Source organism: Myotis daubentonii, chromosome 6 (assembly GCF_963259705.1).
Source record: "Myotis daubentonii chromosome 6, mMyoDau2.1, whole genome shotgun sequence".
Taxonomy (NCBI): domain Eukaryota; kingdom Metazoa; phylum Chordata; class Mammalia; order Chiroptera; family Vespertilionidae; genus Myotis; species Myotis daubentonii.
In genome coordinates this window covers 71,607,343-71,630,827 of record NC_081845.1, presented here as the reverse complement: position 1 = coordinate 71,630,827, position 23,485 = coordinate 71,607,343, and the positions used below count along the sequence as shown (strand labels likewise).

Sequence of the window (23,485 nt, the reverse complement as noted above, 5' to 3'; positions counted from 1 at the left end):
TATTGAATTGATTCAAAGTATTTGAGCTCCACGTGCTGTTTGTACTCTCAAGGAACATTCTAGATTGAGAAAAAGATTTAGAGAAATGAGGTGTTAAATCATATTAGAGTTATTAGAGTTAAAAGCTATTGTATGAGAAATTGCCCAGAGTATGGACTGGAAATTCTATGCATTGTGCATTTAATTTAGATTATCTTGTAATAAGGGAATTTAAATTTTTATGATAATTTGTATAATGCAGAGGGGATGAAAAGAGAAAGTTAAGTAAAAACTTCAAACTATTACAAGTTTTAATATCTTAGCACAAATATAACTATCAGACGGTTTTGTATGACATAGTAGATTGTACAGGAAGGCAAAACTTTAGAGTCTTTTTAAAAATATATTATTTTTTAATATTTTTATTGATTTCAGGGAGAAAGGAAGAGAGAGAGATAGAAACATCAATGATGAGAATCATTGATCATCTGCCTCCTGCACAACCCCCACTTGGGGGGGGGGGGGTCAATCCTGTAAACTGGGCATGTGCCCTGACCGGGAATTGAACTGTGATCTCCTGGTTCATAGGTCGACACTCAACCATTGAGCCATGCCAGCTGGCTAGAGTTTTAATTCATTCATAATTTGTGTGAGCTGGCCACATGAAAACATTCTAATATTGTAGGCTGAAAATAAATGGCGAAGTTTGTAGTTGATAATTTGTAAAATGTTTATACACATAGAGGATAGCCATTTTATTTTTTATGTGTAGGGAGGGGCTAAATGCATATTTCCTAATTTATTTTGGAAGAAGTGTACATCACTTTGTTTCCAGTATTTTTATTTATTTATTGATTTCAGAGAGGAAGGGAGAGGGAGAAAGAGATAATGAGATGGAATCATTGATTGGCTACCTCCTGTGCACCCCCTACTGGGGATTGAGCCCACAACCCACCATGTGCCCTTGTCTAGAATTGAACCCGGGACCCTTCAGTTCACAGATCGATGCTCTATCCACTGAGCCAAACCAGCTAGGGCTGTTTCCAGTATTTTTTTAAGGTTTCATTAATGGTATATTAACAACATAAAAATATGTTATGCAAGCAGAGTGCATAAAGTGCAGACTTGGGAATCATACTGCCTGGGTTCTGATTTAGGTATACCGGGTATGTGACCTTAAGCAAATTATGTAATGGTCGGATCTCATTTTGCTCTTCTGTAAAATAGAAATAATAATTGCACTTACCTCACGGAGTTGTTGTGAGGAACAAATGAGATAATGCATAGAGCCTGGTTGGTACCTTGTACATGCTAAATACATCTTAGTTTGAACTACTATTACTTAGGCCATAGTTTTAGTGGTGAGTTGCTTTCACTGTTTTTATGGTTAATCCAAACTGTTAATGCTTCCCATAATGTCAGTAGGATATGGTTGTAAACTTTTTTTTGGTAAGTATGTTTTTACTGATTTTAGAGAAAGGAAGGGAGAGGGAGAGAAGGGTAGAAACATCAGTGATGAGAGAGAATCATTGATCGGCTGCCTCCTGCACACCCACCTACTGTGGATTGAGCCAGCATATGCTCTCACCGGGAATCATCCATGATCTCTTGGTTCATGGGTCCATGTTCAAGCTCAACCACTGAGCCACACCAGCTGGGATGGTTGTGAACTTTAAAGTTACGCCTTAGTACTGTTCACCTTACACTTGATAGTTCTTTTTCTGGGTTCTTGGTTCTGCTTTGGTATTAGTAAGTCATATACCTTGGATTTTTATATATTATTTTTCCTGATAAATTCAGAAAAGAAGTTGTGATTCTTGGCTTTTTCTTATGAAATCTTGTTAATAGATTCTAACCAGTGAAACTTTACCATAATTTAACATGGGTATGCAGAACAGGTGATTAGGTTGTATCACTTCGTGGAATTTTTGTCATATCACATGGCGTAACCACTTAGTGATTTTCCTTGACTTTACATTGGAAGGGTAACCTATTATTTCCTTTTAATGTTACCATATCATGGTGGTTAAGAACTGACTTTTGAGTCAGAGTGGATTTGAGTCCCAGCTCTGTTACTTACTTTGTAATATTGTGTGTAACTTTGCTAAGCTCTATCCTCTCTCATAAATTGAGAATGTAATAGTACCTGCCTAATTGTGTGGTTGTGAAGACTAAATGACGTTATGCACTTAAATGAATGTAGCACAGTGCCTTACACATAATAATCATTCAATTTAATTTTACAAAGAGATAATAAATACAGGGTACTGTTAAATGCATTGACTCTTGAATGAAATTCTGGGTTCAGATTTCATCTCTACCACTTACTATGTCAAGTCATTTTATTTTTATTTTTATTGATTTAAGGGAGGAAGGCAGAGGGAAATAAAAACATCAGTGATGAGAGAGTCATTGATCAGCTGCCTCCTGCATGCCCCCTGCTGGGGATCCAGCCCACAACCTAGGCATGTGCCCTTGACAAGAATCAAACCTGGGACCCTTCAGTCTACAGGCTGATGCTCTATCCAATTAACCAAACCAGCTAGGGCTCAAATAATTTTTTTGATTCCACTTTTATTTTATTTTTTGTATAATTGGGATTATAATACAGCATTGGTAGGAGGATTATATTAATACATGTTGAGCAGAGTTTCTTAATCTCAGCATTTATTTTTGGGGGGCAGGTTAATTCTTTGTTGTGGGGCTTTCTTAGTGCATTGTAGTATATTTATTAGATGTCAGCCTTCCCTCTCCAGTTGCTATGACCACAAATGTCTCCATACAATTCCATATTTAATTTAGATTATCTTTTAATGGTCAAGGGATTTAAGTTTTTATGATCATTGGTATAATGAAGATGGGAAGAAGAGAAATAGCTAACTAAAAATTTCAAAATATTACACAGGAGTTTTAATTTCTTAGCAGTGTATCTCTTAAAAAAAATACATTTTTATTGATTTCAGAGAGGGAGAGAGAGAGAAACATCAGTGATGAGAGAATCATCCATCAGCTGCTTCCTGTATGCCCCCTACTGGGGATCAAGCCCACAACCTGGGTATGTGCCCTTGACCAGAATCAAACCTGGGACCCTTCAGTTTGCAAGCCTATCCTCTATCCACTGAACGAAACCAGCTAGGGCCAGTCTATCTTTACTAGACAATTTTGCATGGCATAGTAGATTGTACAGATTGGCCAAATGTTCTCTGGAGGGATGTAATCACTTCTGATTAAAAACTGATGTAAAGCATGTAGGATAGTTCCTGGCATGAAGTTAGAGCACATTAAGTTTTACATTTTGTCATCATTAGTAGTAGTGGTATTTTTATTTTTCTTCTCTTTCTGCTACTAGTACTACTGCTGCTGCTGCTGCTGCTGCTACTACTACTACTACTAGTACTACTACTGCTTATTAGAAATTTGTTCATTGTAAGCATGCTTAATTAATTGATGGCTTAATTTAAACTGTGGTGTAAGGGCTGGAAGGCACCAAGTAGTTGTTTCATTCCTAGGGCCTTTGCATTTAAGTCTTTGCCTGGGTTGCTGTTTCTCTTATGCATGGATCATTTCTTCATTTCAAGTTTTGGCTCACAGGTTTCCCTGTTAGCAGGTCCTTCATTTACCATCATTTACAGAATGCCCTCTTTAACCTTAACCCCCCCCTTCCCAAATCACTATTACCCTATAGTCTACACGAGACAGCTTCCTAATACGATAACCTGTTAGGCCTTTTGATTGCTTTAGCGATTTAATTTTTAGGTTTATATGTACTATTTTTTTTTAAAGAAGATAAGATATCTAGTTTTACTTGAAGATGTTTCTGAAAAGTTGAGCTACTCTTAATTTACTCTTAAGTTAAAGGGGATCTTTGTAGAAATGCATTATTGTTGTTGGTACTTTCTAAATCTTATCTTTTTACATTCTGTTCATACATGAAACACTTGGAAAACAATGTATGCTGGTTTCATGAGTGTAAATGAAAGTATAATTCTTTGAGAGTTCAGATGAAACAAGCATTTTAAAGTGGGATCTATCTCCAGACTTAGGTTAAATTTTATTCAGAATCTTAGAACTAATACTTGAATCTTTCTAAATGGTCCATTAGGATCAAAGTTGGCTGTATATAATTAGCAAATGCTATTCTCTTTGCCTGAGTATCTTCTGGACTTTTAGGAGCCAGCACTCACATAACCTGCTTAGCTTTTCTTGTCTCAATGATTTTCACCTTTCTCTGTGATACTGTCTGCAGCACTTCAATATAACACTTTTATATTTTGTTGTGATATTTACATGTATTACTTTTTATGTCTGTCCTCTGTTTTGGGGTGTGCGTTCCTTGAGTTAGAGACGGGTTTGTTTCACTGGCACCTATGATGCTTAATAATTAAACTATGAATAAATGAGTAATTTTAAATTAAGCAGATTATCCAATTTCCTGATTTAGATTGATACATTTATTATCTGTAACCATGAGGTGTGACTGTGAACTCAGAAATATTTTCTGATTTTAGCATATATGTACTGGTCTAATTGGATATGTATATTTTATTAGCCACCTAAAATAGACCCTAGATAGACTTGTTATGTTTTAATTATTAAATTTATAATCCCAAATATAAGGAAGCATTTAAAATTTCAATGTAAGAAATAGGAATTTGTTTAAATCAAGTTGACTAATAGTCTATTTAATTAATCAACTCAAGTTTTCTTAATTAGATTTGATTATCTTTGTCTATTTACATTACTAGGTATCTCAGGGCATTATATTTTAGATTGTGTTTATTTTTTTAAAAAAGGACTAATTTTGGAATAATTTCAGAGTTATAGAAAAGTTGCAGACATTGTATAGAATTTCTATATACCCTTTATTTAGTTTCCTTTATTGTCTTATCTGACATGCCAGTGCCTTTATCAGAACTAGAGATTAACATTTGTACATTACTATTAGCTGAATTCCAGACATTATGATTTTACCAGTTTCCCAACTACTGTCCTTTTTCTATTTCATTTTAAATGTGTGTTAATATTTCTATAATTGGCTAACATTTGTTTTTCAATTTAGCATGTGAGTTTTTTTTTTTAATATATTTTATTGATTTTTTTACAGAGAGGAAGGGAGAGGGATAGAGAGTTAGAAACATCGATGAGAGAGAAACATCGATCAGCTGCCTCTTGCACACCCCCAACTGGGGATGTACCCGCAACCAACGTACATGCCCTTGACCGGAATCGAACCTGGGACCTCTCAGTCCGCAGGCCGACGCTCTATCCACTGAGCCAAACCGGTTTCGGCTGAAATTGATTTTTTAAAATAAATTATTTTATACCTCCATTAAATGTTACTTTCAAGATAGTCTTGTGGGATGTCTGTATACTATTATTTTTGCATTCTACTTTTGGAATTGCCCCAGAGCCACTTATGAAAAATCAGTCTTACTAATTTATAACAATTTCACAAAATACTAGTCTTGTTATGTTTCCTGTAGATATTGTTGTCTTTGGACCCATAGGTTTGAGTTGCTTTGCTCTGTTTTGTCTTAGGAACATTCCCAGTCTTACTGGCCTATTAAAGGTGTTTCACACAATGCTTAACATTTGTTGAATAAAGGTATTGTTAAAAAAGAAATTTAACTTTCTGTGATATCATTCTTTCTCAGTGTTTGACCATGGAAGCTTTTTCCCCCCTCATATGCTTACTTAAATCCAGGAAAGCACACTTTATAAGTAATACTTGTTTTGGCAAAAAAAAGAAAAAAAAAAAAAGAAAAAAAGAAAAAAGAAAAAACAGCCAGAAAGTTTTGTTTCACCCATCTTATTTACAATATGCTTTACTACTTTTCTTAATTGATCTTCTTTTTAAAAATGTGTTTTAATGATTTTAGAGAGAGGGAAGGGAGAGGGAGAGAGGGCTTGAGACATCAATGATGAGAGAGAATCATTGATGGGCTACCTCCTGCACGACCCCTACTGGGGATTGAACTGCCAACCCAGGCATGTGTGTCCTGATCTGGAATCAAACCATGACCTCTTGGTTCATGGGTTGATGCTCAATCATTGAGCCATACCAGCTGGACTCTTAATTGATCTTTAAAGAGTAAATATTGTCTACTGTTGAGATTTAAAAATATGCCATAGGCTCTGAAGGTACTTCTAGTAAAGGGGTTTTGGGATTGCTCACTAATAGCAGTATTATTGAGGAAAAAATATTGCTCACCTGATCAATGTTTTGAATGAGCTGGTATTTCTTATAGCTGTGTGATTTCAAGCTGTGTGATCTTAATTTCTGAATGTTCTGAATGTCCCCACCGTTTGAAGCACACACAGACAGTATTTGCGATAACAGAAAGGCTGACCTCAGGTGAAGTTTATAGAGTTTACCAGACACATGATATTGTGGGATGCCTTATGGGATGTCTGTATACTATGGCAAGATGGCAATGAATGCATTTTTAGGAACTGAGCATACCATTTTTAGAAGGAGTGTTAATAATTTTTTTCCAAGAGCTGAAATTGTCTTTTTGATTCTTCTGAGAAAAAGAGGATTACTAATTTGGATGCAGCTCCGAAGAGGAGGTAGTTTTGGACTGTTGTAAACTTTGAATTCCAGCACATTTAGCTATATAAATTCATCGATCATTCTGGCTACATCATTTGTAAAGATTTAGTAAACCTTTTGTAAATTATTTTTAATTACTAGAAATTTATTTTACTAAATAATAAATGGAACATGAAAACAGTGGGAATGTTGGTGATGTGTGATAATTGAGCCTCTCTTAGGCACTGGGATTAGATAGTTTTAGGGAAGTAAAACTTTTCCTGACTTTTTCACCAGCATTGTAAGCTATAATTTCCTCTTGATCTTATAAAGAGAATGCATGTAAAATAAATAGTCATCAATTAGATAACATTTTATTTCAGTGCCTTATCCTATCTAATAAAAGAGAAACATGGTAATTGGCATACGACCGCTACCCTTCCCATTGGCTAATCAGTGAGATATGCAAATTAACTGTAAGCCAAGATGGCGGCCGGCAGCCAGGCAGCTTGAAGTGAACATGAGGCTTGCTTGCTTCAGTGACGGAGGAAACCAACGTTCCCCGCCTGCCGCTGCAGGCCTCTGAGCTGGCAGTTTGAAACATAGTTACAAAAATAGAAGCTAAACAAAACCCCAGAAACCAGCTTTCAGCTAGCCAGGATCTCAGACCTGGAGTTGATACAGAGTTTCGATTGTAGAACCAAAACAAACCAGATACCTGCTTTCAGGAGCTGAGGCCTAAGAGCTGGAGCCTCAGAGCTAAAGCTGGCTCAGAATAAAAAAAGAAAAAGAAAAAAAGGAGCAGTTGGGAGCTTCAGTCCCAGCCTGAAAACAGCCCTCAGCCCCTCACCCAGACTGGCCAGGCACCCCAGTGGGGACCCCAACCCTGAAGGGTGTGTGACCAGCTGCACACAGCCATCATCCTCTCATCCAGGCTGGCCAGGCACCCCAGTGGGGACCCCCACCCTGATCCAGGACACCCTTCAGGGCAAACCAGCCAGCCCTACCCATGCACCAGGCCTCTATTCTATATAGTAAAAGGGTAATATGCCTCCCAGCACCGGGATCAGCGGAGCCGCGAGGTCTCCCGGCACCGGGATCAGCATGACAGGGGGCAGCGCCCAAACCCCCTGATAGCCCTGCGGCTCTGTGTGTGACAGGGGCAGGGCCACAACCTCCCTATCGGCCCTACCCTGTTCCTGACAGGGGAAGGCACCCCAACCCCCTGATTTGCCCTGCTCTGTGCCTGATAGGGGGGAGCTCCCCAACGTCCTGATCGCCCTGAGGCTCTGTGTGTGACAGGGTGTGGCGCCCCAACCCCCCCACCCCACGGGCCCTGCTCTGTGTGTGACGGGGTAGAGCCATAACCTCCCCATTGGCCCTGCCCTGAGTGTGAGAATGGCGGCGCCCCAACCCCCTGATCGGCCCTGCTCTGTGGGTGATAGAGGGTGGCGCTCCAACCCCCTGAGCCGTCCTGCTCGGTGCGTGACAGGGGGAGCTCCCCAACCCCCTGATGGGCCCTGCTCTGTGCGTGACGGGGGGGAGCTCCCCAACCCCCTGATGGGCCCTGCTCTGTGCATGACTCAGCCCGGCCTGTGCCCTCTCGCAGTCTGGGACCCCTCGGGAGATAACGACTAGCTGGCTTAGGCCTGCTCCCAGGTGGCAGAGGGCAGGCCTAATCCCTAGGTGTAGCCCCTGGTCAGGCTCAGAGCAGGGCCGATTGGGGAATTGGGGTGCCTGATGGGCAGGGCCAATCAGGGGGTTGGGGCGCTGCCCCCTGTCATGCACAGAGCAGGGCCTGCTCTGTGCGTGACAGGGTGGCGCCGCAACCTCCCCATCGACCTTGCCTTGAGTGTGACAGGGGGTGGTGCCCCCCCCCACCCATCGGCCCTACCCTGAGCGTGACTGAGGGCGGCATCGCAACCTCCCAATCCGCCCTGCTCTGTGCATGACAGGGGGCGGCGCCCCAATTCCCCAATCGGCCCTGCTCTGAGCCTGGCCAGAGGCTGTACCTAGGGATTAGGCCTGCCCTCTGCCACCCGGGAGCAGGCCTAAGCCAGCTGGTCGTTATCTCCCGAGGGGTCCCAGACTGCGAGAGGGCACAGGCCGGGCTGAGGGACCCCCTCTCTCCCCCGAGGGCACAATTTTTTGTGTTTCGGGCCTCTAGTCCTATATAATAAAGAGGTAGTATGCAAATTAATGCTCATGCCCTCATAAGATGGCTGCCAGCAGGGGGGTGAGTGAGGAACGACCAAACGACTGAACAAGCAGGCTGTGTGGGGCGACCAGGCCGGCAGGGGTGGCAGTAAGAGGCAACCAGGCTGGTGGGGGTTGGGGGAGGGTGCAGTTGGGGGCAACCAAGCCGGCGGGGGTGGGGGGGCAGTTAGGGATGATCAGGCTGGCACGCTGAGGCAGTGAGGGGCGATCAGGCTAGCGGAGGGGGGGGGGGACAGTTAGGGGCGACCAGGCAGGCAGGCAGGTGAGCGATTAGGAGCCAGTGGTCCAGGATTGTGGGATCCCAGATTGGAGAGGGTGCAGGCTGGGCTGAAGGTTCCCCCCCCTCCCCCCCCCCGCATGAATTTCATGCATCAGGCCTCTAGTTTTAATATAAATACATTGTAGAAGAGGTATTGAGATCTGTCTGTTTAGAAGAGGATTACTTTTTGTGAGAGAAAATTTTCTTTCCTTTTTAAAAAACTTAAAATTCAGTTACAATAAGTGCATCCATTTAAAATGAACAGGTTGATGAATTTTGGTGGATATATATACATTCATGAAATGACTACCACAATCAAAATTTAGGATAGTTTCATTATAAATTTCAAAGTATCTTCCTGTTCCTTTGCAGTCCATCCCTCTCTTATTCAAAGCCCAAGGCAACCACTGATTTGTGGGAAAATAGTTTTTAAAGGAGAGCCTTTAGCCTACTAGGTCTGTGTTGCTCAGTTGGTTGGGAGTCATCCTGTGCACTAAAAGGTTGCTGGTTCAATTCCCAGTCAGGGGACATGCCTGGGTTGAGGGCTTCATTCCCGGTGGGGGGCGTGCAGGAGGCAGCTGAGCAATGTTATGCTGTCACAACAATGCTTCTTCTCCCTTTCGCTCTCTCTAAAAATCAATAGGCTATTCTTAAAACAAAACACAAGCGCCTTCAATGAATCAAATCTAGTCAGTTTTAGCTAGGTAGCTCAGTGTGTAAGGATTATGGCCTTGGGCTGTGGAACTTGTAAACCTATTTGAATCTTGGCTCTGTTTTGTGACTTGGGAAGACATTTAAATTATTTGAATGCATTTTTGTTCTTAAAACAATAGTCTATTCTGATTGGAAATACATTAATTAAATGTAGGTAAACTGTTAGCAGCATATGATATACTAGAGGCCCGGTGCACAAAAATTTGTGCACTCGGGGTTGGGAGAGGAGGTCCCTCAGCCTGGCCTGTGCCCTCTCACAGTCTGGGACCCATCAGGAGATAAGGACCTGCTGGTTTAGGCCTGCTCCCGGGTGGCAGAGGGCAGGCCTAATCCTAGGTGTAACCCCTGGTCGGGCTCAGAGCAGGGCCCATTGGGGAGTTGGGGCCCCGCCTCCTGTCATGCACAGAGCAGGGCGGATTGGGAGGTTGCGATGCCACCCTCAGTCATGCTCAGGGTAGGGCTGATTGGGGGGTTGGGGCACCACCCCCTGGCACACTCAAGGCAGGGTCCATAGGGAGGTTGCAGCGCCACTCCTGTCATGCACAGAGCAGGGCCGATCAGAGGGTTGGAGCTCCGCACCCTGTCACACTGATCCCGGTGCTGGGAAGCCTCCCTGCTCCGCTGATCCCAGGGCCAGGACGCCTCTTGGTTCCCCTGATCCCTGGCCCGGAGGCCTCTCGGCTCCGCTGATCACCGGGGCGGGAGGCCTCTCTGCTCCGCTGATCGCAGGGCCTCCGACTCCGCTGATCACGGGGCCGGGAGGCCTCTGGACTCCGCTGATCACCGGGGCTGGGAGGCCTATGGACTACGCTGATCACCGGGCCGGGAGGCCTCTGGACTCCGCTGATCACCGGGGCTGGGAGGCCTCTCGGCTGATCACAGGGGCCAGGAGGCCTCTCGGCTCCGCTGATCACCGGGGCCGGGAGGCTTCCCGGCTCCGCTGATCACAGGGGCCGGGAGGCCTCTCGACTCCGCTGATCACCGGGGCCGGGAGGCCTCTTGGCTCCGCTGATCACCGGGGCCGGGAGGCCTCTTGGCTCCGCTGATCACGGGGCCTCCGACTCTGCTGATCACCGGGGCCGGGAGGCCTCTCGGCTCCGCTGATCACAGGGGCCGGGAGGCCTCTCGGCTCCGCTGATCACAGGGGCCGGGAGGCCTCTCGGCTCCGCTGATCACCGGGGCCGGGAGGCCTCTGGACTCCGCTGATCACGGGGCCTCCGACTCCGCTGATCACTAGGGCCGGGCCTCTCGGCTCCGCTGATCACCTGGGCCGTGAGGCCTCTCGACTCCGCTGATCACCTGGGCTGGGAGGCCTCTCGGATCCGCTGATCACTGGGGCCGGGAGGCCTCTCGGATCCGCTGATCACTGGGACCGGGAGGCCTCTCGACTCTGCTGATCCCAGGCCCTGAGGCCTCTCTGCCCTGCTGCTTCAGGGCTGTTTGGCTTCGCTCTGCTTGGAGCCTGAGTATGCAAATTAACCGCCATCTTTTAGCTTCTATAATTAAAACATTGTATCTTTTGGAGTTGTTGCTTCAGGAGCTCAGAGCCCTGCAGCTGCGGGGATCCTTGACTTTCTCCATCGCTGGGGCAACCAAGCCTCCTATTCTCAGCTGCCTGGCTGCCAGCCGCCATCTTGGCTGACAGTTAATTTGCATATCTCGCTGATTAGCCAATGAAAAAGGTATCGGTTGTACGCCAATTACCATTTTTCTCTTTTATTAGTATAGGATATACCTAGTAAATTGTAGAATATCTTTGAACTTCCTCTCTCCTCATTTTCTTTCTTTTTTAATCCTCACTGGAGGATATTTTCCCATTGATTTTTATTTTTATTTTATTTTATTTTGTTATTTATTTTTATTTTCCCATTGATTTTTAGAGAGGGAAAGGGGAAGGGGGAGGGGGGGCGGGGAGAGAGAGAGAGAGAGAGACAGACAGAGAGACAGACCTATGTGAGAGAGACACATCAATTGGTTGCCTCCCGCCTTGGTTGTCTCCCCCCCAGGACCTAACTGAGGTACATGCCCTTGACCTTGACCAGAATCAAACCTGGGATCCTTCAGTCTGTGGGCCAACACTTTCCACTGAGCCAAACCAGCCAGGGCCCCCTCATTTTTATAGGGAAAATAATTCAAGGATAGTTTGAAGAAGTTTTGGTAGATTTGGCTAATCTAAAAAACCTTGGAATCTTGCTTAATTAGTGGAATTTTCTAGCTAACTGAATATTACTAGATTTTTGTTGACTCCCCTACCCCCTAGAGTACATTATTTCAGTTTTTTCTGAAACCAATATTGAAAATAATTCAGCTTTTTATAATTGAGGCTCCTCTAGAGTATAAGACAGCCGTGGGCAAATTACGGCCCGCGGGCCGGAATCCGGCCCGTTGAAATGAATAAAACTAAAAAAAAAAAAAAAAAAAAAAAAAAAAGACCGTACCCTTTTATGTAATGATGTTTACTTTGAATTTATATTAGTTCACACAAACACTCCATCCATGCTTTTGTTCCGGCCCTCCGGTCCAGTTTAAGAACCCATTGTGGCCCTCGAGTCAAAATGTTTGCCCACCCCTGGTATAAGAGGACTTTTACTGAGTGATATCTAGTAGGGTACATTTCAAATAGGAGACTAGCTTAATATGTGTATGAGCTGCACATAACTCACTAAAATAAATTTAAGTCTCTGATATGTTGTTGTCTTGTTTATCTCTTTGTATCCTAAAAGGGTTCCCCTCTCAGTGTGTGTATGTGCACATCTGTTCCTGAATGTGTGTAGTTTTTTGAGTTTTGACTTGTTGGTTTTAGTTTAATAGTTTCTTTCTACCTTCCCCACTCCCCCCACCAGAAATCTTTTTCTCTCTATATTATCGTTCTTTAAATGCTTTGTAAATAAAACAAGGCTATTTTACAGTTTTAATATGTATGGGACAACAAATTATTTGACTTTAGCTGTTTTATATGGACTTATTGTAAAACCAATGTCTGATTCTTAATTTATGGAAAGATTATGGTTGAAAACGTGATTTTTATGGTTTAAGCCTTGTAGTTCTTTCAAATGTGTGAAATTAATGGAGTATGTACATAGTGTTGTTGTTTTTTTCTTTTCTAAAAGTGAGTAAACATTTAATAGGGTTTCTGGTACAATGATATTCTACATGCATGATGAAGAAACATTTAGTAACGATTTGTTCTACATATCCAAATGTATATTGGAAACAGTGAGGATTTTTTTTTTTAACAATTCAATTCAATTCAAGTGTGTTCTTAGACTCAGAACTATTAAAATAATTTGGTTTTAGGTGATTATCAATTGGTAGCTTTATTTCTTATGGTATTTTTTTTGTCTTTCTATAGGGTTGAAAGACACACAGAAGTCTTCATGGATATAGTTGATACATTTAATCATTTAATTCCTACTGAACACTTAGATGATGCCCTATTTCTAGGATCCAACCTGGAGAATGAAGTCTGTGAGGATTTTAGTACAAGTCAAAATGTCTTAGAGGACTCGCTGAAGAACATGCTCAGCGATAAGGATCCTATGCTAGGATCTGCAAGTAACCAGTTCTGTTTGCCTGTTTTGGATAGCAATGATCCCAATTTCCAGATGCCTTGTTCAACAGGTAATTCTTAACTTTTTTTTTTTTTTTTTTAGTCTGCAATTTAAAATAAAAGAATTTTTAGCAGCATTTTTTTTCCTTTTTCTTTTTTTGAAGAGGGCAGTGAATTTAGGGTTCTTTCCTTTGAATTTAGATATTCTAGGCATCAGAATTAGAATTTAAACTAAATTTCCTTCTAAGGAGTGTGGAGTTATTTTCGAGGATATTATGGATATAGATAGGGCAACCATATAATTTTATCATCCTAAGTGGGACACTGAGAATTATAGGGGATGCTGTTAATAATTATTTCATGACAACAGGTGTAATTAGGATTTTGCCTAGCAAATTGGGACATGACCCTAGGCTTGCTGGAGTCAAGGGTAACAGCTGAATTGACCTTTCTGTTGCCCTTTCCAGCCTTTCAAGTTTAATATTGTCTGCTCCTATCAGATCTTTTGATATTTTTACAAGTGCCTCAGAACCAGAGAAAGAACTCTAGACCTGTGCTATCTAACATAGTAACTACTAGCCACATTTAACTATTAATCACTTGAAATGACTCTGGTCCTAATTGAGATGTGCTGTTAAATGCATACCATATTTTAAAAACTCAAAATGAAAAAAAAAGAATGTAAAATATTTCATCAAAAATTTTTAATGTTGAGGTGATATTTTGGATAATTTTTGTTAAATAAGATTTTAAAATTCATTTCACCTTTAAAATATATATATTTTTAATAATAACTTTTTAAATATATTTTTTTTGATTTCAGAGAGAAAGGGAGTAGGAGAGAGATTGAGAGAGAATCATTGATCGGCTGCCTCCTACACATCTCCCACTGGAGATAAAGCCCACAACCGGGCCTGTGGGACAAACCATGACCTGGTTCATAGGTCAGTGCTCAACTACTGAGCCATGCCAGTGGGTTCACCTTATTTTAAAATTTTATTTTTGTTTTTAAAGTGGTTACTTGAAAATTTAAAATTAAATATGTGGCTTACATTACATTTCTGTTGGCCAGCACTGTTCTAGGATCTCTATGTAGTTGAAGTCAATGAAAGATTGAGGAAAGTAACTTTCTGTAGGGCTAAACTAGTTCTCAATAAGAAATTATTTTGGAGCTAATATTAATATGTGGAAAAATATATAGATTTTCTTACATAGTGCAAAGAGAATATTACAACAAACTTTGGTGCAATTAACCTATCCTTTAAGCTAGAATTAGATAAGGGAAATCAGCTTCAGATGGAGAAGTTAGGCTTTCCCTTCACTGTTCCCTAGAGTAGTTCAGAGGTTTAGGTTGTGTTGGTCTATTTTTCAGTGACTCTAGACTTCCTCTGCATTACAGTTTTTCAGTATATTTTTTCATTTTCTTTTAACTTTTTCTACTTAATATAATAATACTTAAAGTTTTGGATTAGGTGGCCTGCTATTTATCCATAAATTTATCAGATAACTCTGCCTAAAGACCTCGACATTTTGGCTAACTAGGAATCTTTTCATTCTAACTACTGTATCTTTTGAATTGCTTGCTAATGATGTATCTCTGAATTATATACATTGTTTGTGTTATTGCATAGGCTTACACTGTTTTGTTGTATTCTAAATGTTTTAAAGCTGTAAAAATTTTGTTTTATGTATATGCATTGTTCAAGTTTTTTACTTTGGTTCCTGTGTCAGTACAGTATATTGAATTATCTTTATTGTCAAGCACTTTTGACAATGTTTGATTGTATGTACAAAATTTCAGTTTAGTCCAAATTAAGTAAAAACATTTATTGAATACTTCAGTGCTTGTTACTGGGAATGCAGTAACCCACAAGGATGCTATACTAGGCCTTGAATTGGCAAGTATAACATCCCCTAGACTTATTTACTTAAGAATTCCAGCCCTTTAGTAATATTGGTATTCCTACATGCAATCCTTTTTTTTTTCCCCCTTTTTCTTCAGTTTTGGTGAACATTTTCTTTTGCTTTTAGAATACTTTGAACATCTTTATTCACATGCTTAAACTTTTTTTGAGGTATGATTATTAATTATTTGTTTGTGATTTTATTATTTTGTAAACTTTAACTTTTTATTTGAGTTTTAAGTAAAATTATTTAAATATTTTATTTTAAATTTGTTTGCTACAATTATTTATTTTGGTTCCGAACAGACTCGTTCTATTAATATATGTGTAGTACATGTTTTTAAGATATACAAGGGAATATGTGGTGGGAAACTTAAGGTAAAGCTTTTCTGTCTAGAATTATTTAGATTTCATTGTGCCATCAGGCAGGGGATTTATCTTGATTGCTTCAGAATTTGTGTTGCCCATTGGGATATTTGGTTCAGTAAAAGGCTTATATATTTTCTAATGATAGCAAAGTGGAATACATGAAAAAGTTTTTCTTTTAAAATCTGTTTTGAAATAATAGATTTAAGAGCATTGCAAAGAAGAAATTTTATTGTAAATTATTTACTGAAAACCCAATGTGGGCAACTTGTATAATTTTCAGATAGTCAGAAACTACTTCAGTTTTTGCCGTATGACACAGTTCTTACCTATATGTTTGTATTTGGATCTATACAAACTAATTGTCTTTTTACTAATTGTCTTAACTGAAGCTTATCAGGGAAATGACCCTATCGGTATTTCTCAGGCCAACAAAAGCTACAGATTATGGTTATTTGGTAACATTGGTTTTGGTAGTGCTAAACTATTATATCTTGTTCTCTATGCTGAACCAGGTTGGTTTGCTGTAATTGTTAAAGATCAGTATTTTGGTTGGCATAGTTGAGTGGTTTGCATTATATTTAAGCTGTCTCCAAAAATCATAGAAGGCGCTTTAAAGTTTAAAAGTAGGAAAGAAAAAGGGAAGATTATGTCTAGTGTTCTGTCATATGCACAAAAGTTAGGATACTAATTGTTAAACTCTCCAAAGCAGCGGTCACCAACCGGTGGTCCGTGGACCACGTCCGAAAGGTTGGCTACTGCTGCTGTAAAGTGTTTCTTTAACTACAGTGTTTGCATATGGTTTTTATTTTATTGGAGTGACACTGGTTAACCAAATTATACAGGTTTCAGGTGCCCAATTCCACATCATATCATCTGTACACTGTATTGTGTGCTCATCACCCCAAGTCAGGTCTTCTTCCATCACCATTTATCCCCCCTATCCCTCCTGTCACCACACTGTTAAATATGGTATTTTTTTGAATTTGCCCAGTAATACATTTTAAAAAAACTCCAAGTGAGGAAAATCATTACGTGTGAGAGAAATATTTGATCTTGATGATAAAATCAATTATTAGTGTTTTTAAAAAATCCTGGTATCCTTAAAATGAAAATTAGATTTTCCCAGGTATTATGTTCAAGATACCAAATATATTGTGTATATACACTACTTGAGGAATGTATTCAAAGTCATTATAATGGTGTTTGAAAACCTGGCATTATAGGGTCATGAAGAAATGTTTATCATTTTACAAACAAATGTGTTCCCTTTTTACATAAATAGCTATGATTCATAAATGTGAAATAAGTCTTACATTTATGATCTATTTCTTTATTTGATATATTGAAAATAAATGTCCAGTAACTATAATTTGATTTGTTGCATTAAGACCAGGAAGACACACTGTAGATATAAGGACATTCAGAGCAGCCTTTCATTTAAAAGCACTTGTAGGTATTGCATCCTTTAATGAAAACCAAGATGTCCTTTCCAAGTTATCATTCACTAAATTAAAAAATTATAGCCCTTTTGTAGCATGGATTTTAGAGGTTAAATCCATCAAAAAGTCATGGAATTCTTACAGTATCTTGGCATATTTGTTAAATGTTGACTCATTGTGTATTTAAGTGTAAAGGAAACTTTGTGCTAGCATGCATATATAATAGTTGTTTTCTTATCGTGAATGACATTGGTAATATATGACATCAGGCAGTGTTATTTAATAAGGATTTTAGCACGTGCTGCTTCCTTCCGAGCAAAGTATTGTAATAGCATGTTACAAGTTTCTCGGTAATAGAGTGATATGGTCCTTTTATTAGTACACAGATTTTGTTTTAAATATTTTTATTGATTTCAGAGAGGAAGGAAGAGGGAGAGAGATAAAACATCAGTGACGAGAAAGAATCATCCATCGGCTACCTTCTGCAGGCTCCCTACTAGGGATCGAGCCAGCAATCTGGGCAAGTGCCGTAACTGGGAAATGAACCGTGATCTCCTGGTTCATAGGTTGACACTGAACCACTGAACCACACTGGCTGGGCTGACACACAAATTTTTAATCTTTAATCATAGATCTATAGCTTGGGGCTTTATCATTTGAGGCAGGTTTCATTTGTAATATTGGAAAAATTATATTGTACTTGTTCTGGAGAAATGATTAGTGTCCTTAGTGTATCACTGAGATTTGTTTGAAAGGTGTTTACAAGTTTTTATAGCTTCATACTTCTCTTGGACAGTATTTCAAGACAGTGCATTGAACTAACCACAGTGGCCCTCTAGTCCAAAAAATTCATGTTTTCAGAATTCTTCTTATTTGTACTTTATTTGTGGGGGGGTAGCAAACTTTTTGTACAAATTAATTACAGATAATGGATCTAACTGCACATTATTTTGAGTGGTATCTGTCATTTAATATTTTTTTTTTAACTTCTTAGCTTCAGTGAACCTCTTGTGCCGTTGTTCTTATTTTTGAGAATTGCATTTGAACAAGAAAATACAAACAATATATGTAAAGTAGTCATGCAAATGAGATGAAAATATATTGGTTAAGACAGTGTATACTCTTTTTTTTTAATTGATTTTTTTTTTTTTTAACAGAGAGAAAGGGAGAGGGATAAAGAGTTAGAAACATCAATGAGAGAGAAACATTGATCAGTGCCTCTTGCACACTCCCTACTGGGGATGTGTCCGCAACTAAGGTACATGCCCCTGATCGGAATTGAACCCGGGACCCTTGAGTCCGCAGGCTGACGCTCTATCCACTGAGCCAAACCGGCTAGGGCTGACAGTGTATACTCTTAATTGAATGTTAGAGAAGAGTAACTGATTAGCCTTTTAAGAACATGCATAGCCTCTAAGAATAAAACTTTATTTCTGTAAGGTTGATGATTAATATTAAATAATCATTTTGAGTTATACTTAAAGGGATTTTGGTGAAAGTGGAGTATGTTTAGAAGAGAGCAAACAGAAAAGAGAGGCAAGATTCAAAATGTAGCAGTTAGGGGGAGACAAAGTTTGACTAAAAGAAACTTGGGATTCACCCCGAATAGAATGATAGTTCCCTGTGGGAATATGAGATTTAATCTTTTGCTGGATATGACCCTCTAGCTTGGGGTGTTTCATTGGGAATCAGGTATCAGATCCACATACCTCATTTTATTGCGATTCACAGGTGTTGTGTTGCTTTTTTTTTTTTTTTTTAAATTACAAATTTAAGACATCCTCTGCCAGCAAAAAGATGACAGCTCGTTTATTGCAAAACACACAAGGAAAGGAAAAATGTAGGGCCAGGTAGTGGAATCAGAATTTAAGATAGTAAAATATTTGCTGCAGGTGGGACACAATTTTGGCTTTCAGATTTCTAGCAGTCATTGTGTGAAAGTACAACATTCCACAGTGAAACATTAGTGTCCTTGAAGTAAAAATAAAAATAAAATCGGTGCCCAGGAAAAGGAAAACTATTTCTGACACTAAAATCAGAAATTTCATGTACAGTTTTATCATGATGTGTGATATAATAAAGGAAAATCCTTAACATGCTTTTAATGAACTGGGCATTTTTTCTATAATCTCTCTCAATATGCATCACAGTACACACATATTACAGGGCTAGTATAATGGTTTGGCCCAATCACAGGTTAGATTTTAAGTCACTTTTTTGTTGTTGTTAACCCTTTGAGTGCCAACCAATATCCTAGGAACTATGCTAAAATTGCCAAGGCATTTTTGCAGATTTTACAGCAGTTTAGGAAAAAAATGAATCGCAAGTAAATGAAGTTACATATTCAAAAACTTTTTTCCCCCCAGGTATTTTTTTTAAAATTAAATCTTTATTGTTCAGATTATTACATTTGTTCCTCGTTTTCCCCCCCATAACTCCCCTCCTCCCAGTTCCCACCCCACCCTCCGCACTCACTCCCCACCCACTGTCCTCATCCATAGGTGCACCATTTTTGTCCAGTCTCTTCCCGCATCTCCCACATCCCTTTCCCCCCCAAGAATAGTCAGTCCATTCCCTTTCTATGTCCCTGATTCTATTATAATCACCAGTTCATTCTGTCCATCAGATTATTTATTCACTTGATTTTTAGATTCACTTGTTGATAGATGCATATTTGTTGTTCATAATTTGTATCTTTACCTTTTTCTTCTTCTTTCTCTTCTTAAAGGATACCTTTCAGCATTTCATATAATACTGGTTTGGTGGTGATGAACTCCTTTAGCTTTTCCTTATCTGTGAAGCTCTTTATCAGACCTTCAATTCTGAATGATAGCTTTGCTGGATAAAGTAATCTTGGTTGTAGGTTCTTGCTATTCATCACTTTGAATATTTCTTGCCACTCCCTTCTGGCCTGCAAAGTTTCTGTTGAGAAATCAGCTGACAGTCGTATGGGTATTCCCTTGTAGGTAACTGAGTTTCTTTCCCTTGCTGCTTTTAAGATTCTCTCTTTGTCTTCTGCTCTTGGCATTTTAATTATGATGTGTCTTGGTGTGGTCCTCTTTGGATTCCTTTTGTTTGGGGGTTCTCTGCGCTTCCTGGACTTGTAAGTCTATTTCTTTCGCCAGGTATGGGAAGTTTTCTGTCATTATTTCTTCAAATAGGTTTTCAATATCTTGCTCTCTCTCTTCTTCTGGAACCCCTATAATTCTGATGTTGGTACGCTTGAAGCTGTCCCAGAGGCTCCTTACACTATCTTTGTATTTTCGGATTCTTTTTTCTTTTTGCTTTTCCAGTTGGGTGTTTTTTGCTTCTTCGCATTTCAAATCTTTGACTTGATTCTTGTGCTCCTCTGGTCTGCTGTTGGGAGTCTGTATAATACTCTTTATTTCAGTCAGTGTATGCTTAATTTCTAGGTGGTTCTTTATCATAACATCGAGGGTCTCATTAGATTTCTTGAGGATCTCACTATATTTATCGGTGGTTTCTAGACAGTTCTTAAGAAACCTTAAAAGTGTGGTTCTGAACTCAATATCCTCCATTGACAGTTTTGTCCTGTTTCTTTGTCTCCACATTTTTTATGCTTTCTTGGTCCAACCCCTTGTGGTCTTTGTGCGCAGTCTTGTTGTAGTTAAGCCTTGATTGTTGTAGGTAACACTGGGGGGGATTTGACCTCCAGGCCAACTGGCTGTGAGAATCAGCTGTGTCTGCAGTGGGAGAACTTCTGTCCTCTAGGGAGGTGCTAATCTAGCCTTTGCCTAAGGCTATCCCACAAATGCCTCTGTGCAAGGCTTGGGCAGGGGGGGGTCCTAGAGGATCAACAGGGCGGGCGAAGTGAGCAGTTATGGCTGCTCTCAGTTCTGTCCCCAGAGGCTCTGCCTTTCAGAGTCCCAGCAACCGCTGCAAACCTTGGAGAGAAAGCTGCCCTTGAGTTCCGACCGATGCCAGACAGTCCCGCTTCTCCCGTTTGAGTCTGGGTCCTCAGAGACTCACCCGGAACTGGAGCTCAGAGCCTGAGACTCTCTCCTGATTGAAACAGGCAACCACGCCCTCAGCCGCCAGCCCGCTCCGCACGCACCTCCGCACCTTTGTATTTTCTGCACTGCGCCTCCTCTGAGTCTTGGTATGCTTTTCTCTTTCCTTCTAGTTGTAGAATTTCCCCTCAGCCAGCCTTCCTGTCATTCTGGGTGATGTCCGTTCCATCTTTTAGTTGTATTTTTGAAGTGGTTGTGCAAGGCAGCAATCTCCGGTGTTTACCTATGTCGCCATCTTGGTTCCATATTAAAAAACTTAAGGAAACCTTTACTACATTTGTTTTCATCTTTGACATATATTGTTTGCTGATTGTATTATAAATACTAGTAGAAAAAAAAATTGCCGCTAGCGCTCCCGGCACTTTGGCAAAAGATAGAAGGAGCCGATCATGCTCCCCGGCACTCTAGGGGTTTATCCTCACCAGTTGATATTTTTTCATTGATTTTTTTTTTAAGGGAGTGGAAGGGAGAGGGAGAGGCAGAGAGAGAAACATCAATGTGAGAGAGACACATCTATTGGTTGTCTCCTGCATGCACTCCAACCAGGGCCAGGGATTGAGCTTGCAACTGAGGTACATGCCCTTGACTGGAATCAAACCCGAGACCCTTCACCCTTCAGTCCACAGGCCAGCACTCTATCCCTTGAGCCAAATTGTCTAGGGCTTAAGTTACCTTCCAAACAACTTCCTTGGATATCATTTTTTCCCACCAGATTTTTAAATGTATTGATGTGAAGGTGAGTTTATAATACTGTCTGAGAACTGCTGGGAATGCAGTTTCTCCCCTCACCCCCTTTTCCAACTAAGTGCATAGGTATAAACTTTATAAAGAAATAGTTCTATGTATGGGATTATGTAGATTTAAAGGCTATGATGGGGGCATTTGTTTGAATAGGAGGCTGTTCTGCCCATCCTGAGCAGAAAAGGACAGAGCCAAGATTTTCCTGAGAAGATAATTTTGGGACCCTTTGTAATACAGAAATGGTCAGGAGAAGCCTCATAATTTCAGACATAAATGAAGATAATTTTGGCATAGATAAGTTTTGTTTCATAGACCATATTTAAAGTGGCAAAACATTGAGTAAAATTCATAGATTCTATCATCTTTAGTTCCAGTTGATTAATCATGCTGTTTTCTTCTAGTTGTGGCAGGATTGTGGAATCCCTTGTTCCCATTTTCATCATAATCATTGTCTGGATTCCTTCGGAACTCTTTAAACCAGGTCTTTTTTTTTTTTTTTTAAATATATTTTATTGATTTTTTACAGAGAGGAAGGGAGAGAGAAAGAGAGTTAGAAACATCGATGAGAGAGAAACACCGATCAGCCGCCTCCTGCACACCTCCCACTGGGGATGTGCCCGCAACCCAGGTACATGCCCTTGACCGGAATCGAACCTGGGACCTCTCAGTTCGCAGGCCGACGCTCTATCCACTGAGCCAAACCGGTTTTGGCTAAACCAGGTCTTTCTGTGTCTACCCTTTGTACTTTTTACCCATTCCTTAATTATTTGTCTTAGTTGGAGAATGTTCTGAAAAGATTTTTGAACTGGAGCTACATTGGTATCCTTAGCTGTCTCTTCTTCCCTAAAGTATCACCTTTCCCTAATTTTGATTTTTTTTATTATAGACTTTATGTCTTTGAGTGCTTCTTGAATGACAAATTACTTGCCAATTATAGTTACATAACAAAAGAGGTAAATTGTCATGGGATGATGAGCTAAAGCAGAGGAATATCCAAAATGATGACATTCTTCTAAGCATAAATGATCTAATTCCTCCTTTCCTGGTAAAGCTATTTACCTGTAGCCAGACTCTATGATTAGCATGAGGGCACTTTACTAGTTGGGTTGCACAACTGTACTAGGTACCAATCAGAGAACATGTGAATTTGCCCCCTTAAGGTGAGTGGACAGTGGCATGGGATAGTTTAAGAGAGTGAACAATAATTTATATATATATATATATATATATATATATATATATATACATATATATATATATATATACATATATACATATATATATATGTATATATATATGTATATGTATATTTTTAAATATATTTTATTGATTTTTCACAGAGAGGAAGGGAGAGAGATAGAGAGTCAGAAACATCGATGAGAGAGAAACATCGATCAGCCGCCTCCTGCACATCTCCCAGTGGGGATGTGCCCGCAACCCAGGTACATGCCCCTGACCGGAATCGAACCCGGGACCCTTCAGTCCGCAGGCCGATGCTCTATCCACTGAGCCAAACCGGTTTCGGCTATAGATATTTTTATTCAAAATTATGTCTGAAACTTATTTGATTATATTGTTGTTATTTTATTTTTTAGATCCTCACTTGAGGATTTGTTTTAATTAATCTTTAGAGAGGAGAAAGAAAGAGAGAGAAGGGAGAGAGAGAATACTTTGATGTGAGAGAGAAACATTGATCAGTTGCCTCCCATATGATCACTCACTGGGGATGGAACTTGCAACCTAGGTATGT

At 40.2% G+C, this 23,485-nt stretch overlaps 1 protein-coding gene across 11 annotated transcripts in view; it reads left to right on the top strand.

Moving 5' to 3' along the window:
- Positions 1–23,485, top strand: part of PHF3 (PHD finger protein 3) — a 99,202-nt gene that overhangs the window by 3,408 nt on the left and 72,309 nt on the right. For 8 of the 11 annotated variants that reach the window (XR_009453477.1, XM_059701281.1, XM_059701278.1 and 5 more), the window contains exon 2: positions 13,054–13,322. The exons of 2 other annotated variants lie outside the window; for them this stretch is intronic. Coding sequence is in view for 7 of the 9 variants with exons in the window: in XM_059701281.1 (XP_059557264.1) it covers positions 13,079–13,322 (244 nt within the window). In the remaining 2 variants the exon portion in view is untranslated. Of the gene's footprint in view, positions 1–13,053; positions 13,323–23,485 lie in introns of those variants that run through there. One more of the 11 variants, XM_059701286.1, reaches the window with a different exon arrangement.